General features: G+C 49.8%; 1 protein-coding gene across 1 annotated transcript; it reads left to right on the top strand.

Moving 5' to 3' along the window:
• Positions 1 to 223: 223 nt before the first annotated feature.
• On the top strand, positions 224 to 5,416 carry LOC144166701 (uncharacterized). The gene is made up of 2 exons (XM_077696213.1): positions 224 to 1,824; positions 4,209 to 5,416. Exons 1-2 carry the CDS (start codon positions 503 to 505, stop codon positions 5,149 to 5,151), a joined length of 2,265 nt encoding a protein of 754 aa, XP_077552339.1. The 5' UTR covers positions 224 to 502; the 3' UTR covers positions 5,152 to 5,416.
• Positions 5,417 to 10,690: the final 5,274 nt, after the last annotated feature.

Genomic DNA, 10,690 nt, shown 5'->3' with positions numbered 1-10,690 from the left:
GCATAGAGGAAGAAAATTCTTTCCTTCATGCCTAGCAGCTTGAGCTTGAGGCATAGAGTTTCTTAGTAAGTATACTGTAAGAAACTTTATGAGCTTGAAAAGCTTGAGGGAGGCGCTCTGTAGGCTAGGTGGCGCATGCCGTTACCCCGATTCAAAGAAGAGGGAAGAGGCCTTTGATCATCATCATCATCATTATCATCAGCTCCATACGCTTTGGTAGTTTTGGTTGTTTTGGCATAGAGCATGGGCAAGAGAAATTTCTTTCTCTATTGTTTTGGCACTATGTTTAGGCAGATTCTTTCCTCCATGCTTTGGCATAAAGAAATATTTCTTTCTTATGGCCGCAATGGCTTTGGTACTTAGCGCGTAAATGCGCGCTAATTGACAACGCGCAGTCCACGTAAAACGTATGCCGAGCGTCGAGGCCGGGATGCTCTGCACGTAGACAAAGTTGCCCGCGTATTTCGTTTTTGCGCGACCAGTGTGCGCCGTGCTCTCCCAGATGGCCTCGTACTACGACACCTCTGACACTGAGACAACGGACACCGACTCGCCCCGCACATCGGACACCGACGCATCCGACACACGGAACAGCGGCACGTTGGGCGAGCGGTACCTTGTCTCAATTCGCAACGCAGTAACGACTGACACCTGGGAAGGCCAACTGGATTTTGCTCGAGCCTGCACCTACCCCGATCAGAGGTGCTGGCTGTGCACAGAATTGACCCCATGGAACCAAGCGATGCACGCACTCGCGTTCGAGCTAGTCGAGCTCCAGCCAGGAAAGCTCCGCCTTCAGTCAGGGCAACACGGTTACGGAGCCATCGACTGGGACCGAGCGACTGATGCCGCAAAAGCTTCGTTCCTGGTATCGTGGCTTCTTCAGCACCACCTGTGCATCGGCGAGCTGAAAGTCGCTTACGGCGTTTACCTAGGCTTTCGTGAGAAAGCGACACCTTTTCCCATCTCTCTGCGGCCTGCGGCGGGGAGCGGCTTCCGCCGATCCCTTCGTGTTCTTGATCTCCAACAGGACGCTAGTGCCTGCTTCGACACCATTGCGGGTGTTTCGCGCGATTGCTACGAACTTGTAGACCTCGATGCCGTCGCCGGACTCGAGAGTCTGAAGCTCGACTTCACCTACATCAAACCCAAGTTCGCCGCCGAGCTGGCGATGCTGTTGCGACGGAACGCGGGCTCCATCAAAAGGTTTGAAATCAACGACGTGATGGTGCCGTGCCAAGTCAACCGCGCGCTGCGCTATCTCTTCAGCTGCGAGTCGCTCACTATCTCTTCGTACAACTACGGGTGCGACTGCTTGCGGAGTGTGAGCTCGGTGGTGCGACTCTTGCACTCGTCGACGGCCCTGAAGGAGCTCAGTATCGCTCCCATCGCAAGCCGGAGGCAGGTGGACGCCATAGCGAAGGAGCTCGAAACCAACACCAGCCTGACAAAGCTCAGTGTGCACATGGCGAAAAAGAGGTGCTCTCCGGAGCCAGTGTTCACCGCACTTCGGGCAAACGCTACGTTGAAAGAGTTGCGAGTCACGTATTGCCGCATCAGTGAAGAGTGTGGACAAGCTTTGGCATTGCTGCTTCGGGAGAACACTGGCCTTAGTCTCCTGCACATCGGGGATGTTGACATCTCCGAATTTTGTCTGCTGCAGTTGGCGGCCGCCCTTAAAGTGAACGCAACTCTGGAAACACTCCACCTTTTGAGTAGAATGCTGCCGACGAATGGAATCGCGGAACTTTGCAAGGCGCTTCTTATCAACAAAACGCTGAAGAAGCTTCTGTTCAGCGACTTCGAGTGTCCCCAAGTGTTCAGGTGTGCAAACTTGGCCGTGTAATTTTGGCCGCGGGTAAAGCTTCTTCATCAAGAAGTTGAAATCACATTGTAAGATGCGTGTCGCCCTGCCGTAAGAATTGATAATGGATGTGCCTTGCACGATTAGAGCAACCATGCACTGTTGCATTGAAATGTGTGTATGAGCTGCTGATCAAAGTCGTAACTGATGCAAAGGTCTAGCTAATATTCCAGAGGATCGGAACCAAGCTAACTGGAGTAATTGAGTAACTAATGATCAGTTCTACATCGACGCTGGAGCAGGAGCATTGAGATGCATGCTTGACTAGCGCTGCAAGAAACGATTAGTTTACCATTTGCTGGTTAAACTGAGATAAACTGATGAAGTAATCACAAATCAAATGTGTTCGAACTGGATTGTATCAGGCGCAACATTGCAAAGTGCGAAGAGCATATTTATACTCATCAAACACTGTTTGACAAAGGTCATGGAACCAATAACCAGATGAAAAGCTGTAGTAGTACGCCATTAGAATTCCAGTCTAGTCATTTGGTTTCACACACAACAGCTGTGTGCTTGTAAGCTAATATGGAAAGGGGCACCATTAACTAAAGTGGCCTGCCCTACAAACAAGTTGAATGGGCTTGTTTAACCCTTTGAGGGTCACGGCCGTACATTTACAGCATCGGCAAACACTTTCGAAATGGTCAGTGACGTACATGTACGGCATTGCTTGTATCTTTAAAAAGCGCGCCTTTTTCGCCAACTTCTCTTGCTTGGCATGTGCTGCCACACTTCGGAAATATGTAAAATTTTTTTCTTGCGCCGATGGCTCTTCTTTTTATTTTTTTATGATTTACTTCAGCGGCGCACCGGCTATCGTTAGCGCATCCGCTAACGAGGGGGCGCGCTGGGTATAGCCCACCTGGCGCCCAGGTGCCTCTCACTTCATGCGCCTGCCACAGACCAAGGTCGCCTGCGAAACTGATGAGGCTCTTTTCTCCTTTTTTTTGTATTTTATGAGCGGTGCACCGTCTATCGCTCCCGCATCCAGCCGCGTGCGCAGCGGCTGGTTTTGGTATTGTCCTCCGGGCACTTCCCACTTTTTGCGCCCGCGAAATGATGTCTATCTGATTTCGATTCACTCAAAAGGTGCCGGCTTGTTACTTTCTCGTTTTTATTTAGAATTTTTCTTGTGTTACTCATGAATAAACCACATATATGTAACAACACAAACGATTTTTTTTACACTTTATGGTCATCCCCAAAAAATTACGATAATTTTTTCTCGAAATAGATTCATCCGAAGAATTTAAATCAGCAATAAAAAAAAATCGACCCTGGGGGGTCGCATTTGGCGAAAAAATTCGACCCTCAAAGGGTTAAAGTGAGCTTAGCGAACTGAGCGTTCAGATAAACGCGCTTATTTAAGAGAAAGGTGTTAGCCAGATACAAATGTGTAAACAATAATTTTATTGTGCACCTTAGTAGAATGTAGATTGGGGGCTCAAAGATGCTGGAAGGACAGATAGGTGCGTACACCAGACGCTGCTTTCCTAATTTGTCATTGGCAGTGGTACCTCGACCACTTTTGCTATCACCAGCATGAACAGATATATTTCCACATCGCAAAGCGGCTTTGACTGACAAGTTGTAGCAAAGCCGGACTGATCAAAAGTGGCCACGATCGCAAGCCACCCTTGTCGCAAAGCGAAACATTTTCCCCTGTAGGAATTGCTGAAAAGGTTCAAAGAAAATTTACAATTTTCAAACAACAGATGCAAAAGAAAAACACGGTTCACTTCTCTGTGCAAGAGTGCGTAAAACACACACTTGTCAACCAAGGAAGATAGCAGGGCAAGGCATTTTTACTGAAGTGCATTGAGCCTTTCACACTCAGCAATCTGTTCACGGCTGATTAGCCTTGGCAAATCCCTTTGCGATTTCCCTCTGCCTGGTTGTGAGCCTTAACTGCCATTGCCGCTGCATTTAAATAGCACCCCACTTTGTACCCTTGTTATGCACGTGCCCTTGCTTGTGCTAAAAATCTTAACCCTTACTTCACGTAGTATACGCACTAGTTTGGCTTGCCTGCCAGTCTTTATGGGGCGCTGATGTGCGCTTGTTGAATGTCATTTGGGTCTACGTTGTGTAGGTGAACCTACTTAATCTATAATGTGACAATTCAGTGCACGTTAGAATCTGTCGTGCATATCGGCTGTCTTAAGTAGACAAGGCCCGTAGATACCCAGCATTACACATTAGTGGGTTACCAGCAACATACGAGTCGCACACTTGTATGTCTGAAAAGCAAGAAGAATTTGGAAATGAATAATCTGAAAATGCACTGGGCTGTTGGTGTTTGTGGATAGTAACTGATCTCTATGTTTGGTCAATCTTCCAGGGTTGCCCTGGCGAGACAGCTTGCTCAAGATGACTGCTACGATCGTGTGCAGCTGCCCTGGACAGAGCCCGATCTGCCTGGCTTGACAGCCGCCCTGACTTCCTCCTTGGCAGCCATTGAAAAGCTCCGCCTGCCTGACATCAGCCGCTTTTCTACGACTGGTCTGAGGCAGCTCTTCGACGCCTTGGCCTCGAGCAAATGTGTCCGTACTCTGAAGGTCTGCATTAGGGGGGACCCCGGAGAGAAGGGCACCGCGCTTTGTGAAATGCTAAAGATCAACCGATGCATCAACAGTCTCGACCTGGCCATCGAAAAGGACGAGTGCAAGTTTGTCGAGGAAATTTGCCACGCCCTCGCCGAAAATGCAGGCGTCACCAAGATTGTGCTCAGCATTGACCACATTTGTGAGTTGGAGACAGTGACGGCCCTTTCCTTCCTGTTGGCACACAATAGGACGGCCACCAAGTTCTCTTTGCATTCACCGAACACTGTTTATGACGAGCTTGTGGACGAATTTTCTTACGGAATGCTCTGGAACAAGACGGTGGTGAAGTTTGGGTTGGTGCGAAACTTGTTTGGCGAAGCGGCACGTTTCTCCTTCTTCGAAGCAGTGCGCAGCAACCGGGGCGCGCTGAACCGAGCGGTGGACTTTGTCGTCTCACCAAGCTTAGACAGGCAGTGTGCGGAAGGGTTCGAACTTTTTAATGGGAAGCCCTGCCTGCTCAAGCAGCTGAAAAAAGTCACTGGAAAAGCAGAGCCTGAAGTGCTGCTGGCCGTAGCTGTAGCCGAGCGCTACTTGCGGGACAACTACCTCCTCATCGCGGGCATTGTGCTCCATTCCGTAAAGTGCCACCCAGCCGAGGCTACCCAGGTGGATGCTCTCAACAAAGACTGCTGGCTTGCGATTGTGCGTCATCTCAGGGTTGCCGATGTGCTCAACTAGTTTCTTTTCCTGGTTCACTTGTTCATTCAGCCTGTGATAGACAGTGGAATCTGTGTCTGCTGTTTAGTTTGGCCTTGAAAGCTCGCCAATTGGCCACGTGTTTTTGTTGCTCAGTTCAGAGCCTGACAAAGTTCGCTGTTGGAACAGACACTCGTGGCTTAAATTTTTTTTATTCAATGGTTTCTGCCATTGAACACTGTCAGGTTCGGTGGTCAATAATAAATAAAAGAAGAAACTGAGGACTAGTTTCTTCGAGGAAACGAGACTAGTTTATGATAACCCGAAACCCAAATCAAAATCACACAACGGACAGAGATACACTAAAGAACAATAGGGAAGAATAGAAAGCTAGACAATAAGGCAGAAACTAGCGAGAATGCGGCAGAGCAAACGGGCAAGTGTTCAACAAACGGGAAACAGTTGAGGTAGGCAAATGGAAAAGGTCACAGTACGTGTTCGCTGCTGGAACAGGGTTGTCCCACACTTCCGAGAAGCAGCGCTGTGGTGTTGCGATGTCCAGGCGACGTGTTGTGGCCGCAGCGGTAGAAAGCGCTCCGGGCTCCCGTCGTGCAGTAGCTGACGCAGCTGTCTTGGGGCGTCGTGGTCCTTTACCGATGTCCGGCGAGACGACTTCCTCGCGGAGGAGATGTTCTGGAGGTTGGGCCTGTGGAGGACCTCTTGGGGCACGGCACGGGTCCGGTCGCCCGACCGCCGCGCATCCCGGTCACTCTCCACGCGTCCCAGTCTCTCTTCTCTCTCATGTTCTTTTTCGGACTCTCTTCCCTGCCGCCGGCCGCTGTCGCTGGAAGCTTCTCATTCCCCGGTAGCCGGTGGGAGCTCGTAGCGTGGTCACAAGTGCTCGACGCCGCAGCAGACTTGGCGGAGCGTCTCGCGTGTGTCGTCTGCTTCGTATTTTCTTTTCTTTGTCTTCTTTTAACAGCGCTTCCTTTATGTCGTTGCGATTTCTTCGCATGACAACACCCATTACGTCAAAAAGCGGTGTCTAAAATATATCTTGCTGTGAAGGCGTTTTTGCAATTAATGTTCTAAAAGAAGTTTGTGATATGTTTAGTTCTTGCTTCATGTTTGATATTGGCATCTAAGGTGAACGCCCTGTTAAACAGTTGGCCATTAAAATGGTGTGACAAATTTTCCCGTTCAAGGGGCCAAAACGACAAAATACACATTTGGTCCATTAGAAAGAGTGTTTTGTTTTGGTAATAATGCTACCAATTTTATCACTAATGTCAAGCAATCGCGATATTACGGAAAACAGATGAAGCAGTCACTTTCCGTGATTTTTCTATTACTTCCCAGAAATTAGCATGATTGGTGGGCACCGATATGACTGGGCTGTTGTAGTGTGCCACTGTAGTGAAATAATTTGTGCTGACACTGCCACCAACGGCCACTTTTCGCATTTGATGCGACATATAAGGCTTTAGTCTTCACACAGGCCCCTGCCAAATCGCAGGTTGGTGAATGGCAACAGTTTAATACCCGTGCCACACGTACACAAAATGACATTAAGTCCTTAATGCCTTAAAGGGGCACTGACACAAAAATTTTGCATCTTGTTTTTTTTGTTGCGATAAGTAGCTAGTGACCTACTTATAACCTGTAGAAACCTCATTTGCTTCAGCGTGCGACGGTTGTTTAATTAGAGGCATTTTCAATGCGGCCAGTCGCAGTTTCGGTTTCAGCGAGTGCCGCGAAACGATGGATTTTGTGGATTTTGTGTGAACAAAGCTGACCACGTGACCGTCGGAGGGATATCACAGAGCAGAGCCGCCGTAGCACTGTCGAATCCGCATCGACGGCAGTTTCTGCGAATGCCCCCACGTACTGATCTCGTGAAGCGCTTAATTAAAAAGTGACCGTGGATGTGACGCAGGCGCTGCGAGTGCAAATGCTACCGCGGCTAAAGAACGACGCGCGACGCTCGAGACGGTGGGTGGCAAGACGCGCGCTGGGAGCAGCCGGCCGGTCTGCCTACAGGTCCGCCTACAGATGTGTTCGGCTCAGCACTGCGGCTGATATTCGAGTGCCGCTCTCGTAAGCGGTGCAGATGACAATTTTAGATGCAGAGCATCTTATAGCGGCGGCCTGTCACGCGTCGTCGGCGCGCGCCGTCCGTCCGCACCCGCCAGCTGTGCGATAACGCGCGCTCGTACCCTCCTCTCCGCGCCGTCTGTGCGCCGACGCGCTTCTCCCTCCGTGTCTTCACCCCGCCAGCTGTGTGATAGCGCGCATGCGCGCCTCTCTCCTCCTCCTCTCCACGGCAGCTGCTACCGCGCGCTCGTACCCTCCTCACCCCTCCTCCTCTCCACGCTGTCTGTGCGCTGCGCGCTTTCCCTCTGCGTCTCATACGCAAGCTGTGCGATAAGCGCGCATGCGCGACTCTCTCTCATCCTTCTCTCCACGGCAGTTGCTTTATATACCCCGTGCGTGCGCCGCTGGATCAGTTGCTTCTTCGGTTGATTTGCGCAGCGCCGTCTCGATGTGCTGAATGGACGCCAACGAATCTGCCAACGAACTGTCTGGCGCACCTTCAAACAGCGCCAGTCAGTCCGTTATGCTCTGCATCCTCACAATCCCCCTCGGGGAGGTGCGGGTATTTTTTTAATGCAACCCGCCATCGCATCATTAACTCCTTTCTCACGTAAGCCACCATGGTCGGGACTTCGGGACAATTTCGTGCAGCGGTAACAAGCTATCACTCGAGCTACCTGCGCCGGCCTGGGCCACTTCGCGGCCGTGGCCGCCGCCTGCACAGCGACCGTGCGGCCAGCTCAGTGAGCTTTTCGTGCCTCCGGCGCGTTTTCGCATCCAATGGTAATAAACAGTAATAGAAACAGAGTGCCTGGAATCGCTGTAGAACTTTGGTCGCGGCCAGCTGCCCGATTAGCTGACGAAATCACGGCGCCTCCGCCGCCAACGATCGGGTCGTTCGTTCTCGAGAGCAGAAGCTCCGCCCTCCGGCCCTCCGATTGGAGCGGCGAGCCGCGCGAGCCGGCGCAAAACGCCGGTAGTGCGGAAGCGGCAAACACAAACTCGTGACGTGTTTGGATGTTGTTTATTTACAATTGCGCGTGGTCCTCTGCTGGCTGCTCGGTTGCGTTTCGCACACTTCAAAACTGATTTTAAATATGTTCTAGGCTGTATTCGCCGCTGATATTTTGCAGATGATGTATGTGTGTTCCCACCAATCTATCTCCGAAGTTATCTCGCCTTCAAAATTTTGTGTCAGTGCCCCTTTAAGTCTGAATGCCCTTAATTCGCTGCTACACGCAAAAATGCAATGCCATTCGCTCTAATGTCATTTTTGGTTTAAGGAGTTCCGCACAACTCATTCACCCTCGCGACCGCCTTAAATCTGCCTACTCTCGAACGCGATGAGCACCAAATGAAACCAACAAAATTCTCAGCACCAGAGTGTCGACGCGGAAACGTAGCTGAACTTCGAAATGAGAAGATTTTTTGTGCACTCTTGATGGCAAAGTACTCAAGAAGTTGAAGTTCACTAAAATTGCGGGAAAAGGCAAAACATCGTGTGACTCGTCGTTTTGAATTTTTCGGATTTATCTACCGCTGGCAGGCGACTGCATAAATGCAAACTTCGCGTACACTACGATAGACAAACAATGAATGCAATGTTCAAGTACAGCACACGATGTCAAGATACAACTCGATCACACCTCATGCATACCTGAATTTGCATTCTGCACGTTTAGCCCGTGTCTATCGGACACTTTCTTAGCTGATCCTGTGGCACTCTTCGATTCGAGAAAGTCCGTATCCTAATGTCGCGCGAGACGACAAACTCCTTCGCGTCTTCTGCGATACCAGGCCCACAAAATTGCTTCGGTGTCCGGGCCTTCGTCTGGCGAACGTCGGAGCGTCTAGAGACTTGGCCTTCCCTCGCCTTTCCTCGTGGTGCAACTGACTGGTACTTCTTTACACCTGCCGGATGTGTGAAATGCCGGCACAGACGTTTGCTCTTACGCTCGAGATCAACCGTGCGCTCATTCTTCCGGCAGTTCATTTGCTTGTCAAGGGGGTTATCGCCATCCTCCAGCTCCGCATCACCTGTACGATCATTGTCCTTCGAGGTCTGAAGTGGTGCGCTTTCGCACATATTTGGGGGCATTTCCTCCTCGCGGATAAATCCGCCTCTTCGCTTCCAGAGATATCCTGGCCTTCCTTTGCCTCCTCAGTTTTATTGCTAAGGCCACTATTCTCTTCTCTCGCAATTTCCTCATCTAATAAGGATTCCGCCTTCAACCATTGTATTGCGAGTCGCCTTTTTGGAATCTCAAGTTCAGCTTTGCGTGCTTCTCCTCTCGCTCCGCTTTCACTCGCTCCCTTTCGGCTTCTGCTTGGCGGGCTTTCTCTTCTCGCTCTAACGTTTTTGTTTTTTTTCTTTCTGCGCCACCCACTTCCGTAGTTCGGCCCCTGACAGGCCCAGCTGGCAGCCCAACGCTACAATTTTCTCCAGATCCATCATTGCAAATTTACCGCAATAGACACGATACTCTAGCTTACAGCTAGGTATATGTCGTAAGAGAAAGTTAACGAGGGAGTGCGGCCCCACCTTGCACGGGGACCTCAAACTTGACCGCAGTGTCGGTCTCTGCTCCTCGAGCTGTCAACTACGCACACGGCGCTAGTCTGCCCAGCGAGTTCGCAGTCTCGAACTGGGTCTTCATGCACAATAAGTGTGCTTCTATCCCCGTCTTTTGGAAAGACAACGAATTTTGAACTGTTTCTCGCATTTGTATTCATTCTAAGTTACCTCTCGTTTACGTTACATGCCATCGTGCTTGTACAGTGTTTTGCCCAGCAAAGTTCGCATCGGACTGTCTGTAGCTGATTTTGTGTGCCCGGGGTGAACAAATTTTCAACCAAATGAGCGAAATAAAAAAAAAAGAGCTCAACATGAACTTCGTCAACCATCCAGCGTGCCTGGCACGCACACGGCGCACACAATGCCGGGTGGCTTAAAAAAGTAAAAAACAGGTCAAGTAATGCTCAGAATGACGCTTAATTTCCTCAGTGAAGTTCCTGGAAATGAAAACTCATTTGAGTTGAAAAGAAAATTGGGTACATTTTGGTGTTCGGGGGAAATCAAAACCATGGTCCTCTGGAAAGTGACACAAGCATGCTCATCGCAAATGCACCACAGATCAGCGACTCTGCTGAACCTAGTGAGTGTGTTATTGCATCGTTTGACTTAGAAACCTGTGTTTGAGATGGGCAACAAGACCTACATGAGCAATTTCAGCATAATAATGACAGAGGTAGCAATTAGGAAATAATGTTCTAGCTTAATGTCTTCTTTTCTTGGTGATGCAAACATGGGTATGTGCCAAGTCATGGTGACCAACAGAAGGAAACGTATAAACGGAAAAGGATAACGAAATGATGCATTAGGCAATCATCAGCACTTTCTTGGGTAGACCGAGAAACTGTTTTCACAGTTATTACATCAAAAAGAATGCTTAGGTAATTTTAAGTTTACTGATGCATGTGTGAGGGC

Source organism: Haemaphysalis longicornis, unplaced genomic scaffold (genome assembly GCF_048455015.1).
Source record: "Haemaphysalis longicornis isolate Haplotype H1 unplaced genomic scaffold, Haemaphysalis longicornis Haplotype H1 scaffold_184, whole genome shotgun sequence".
Taxonomy (NCBI): domain Eukaryota; kingdom Metazoa; phylum Arthropoda; class Arachnida; order Ixodida; family Ixodidae; genus Haemaphysalis; species Haemaphysalis longicornis.
This window is presented reverse-complemented; position numbering and strand designations above follow the sequence as displayed.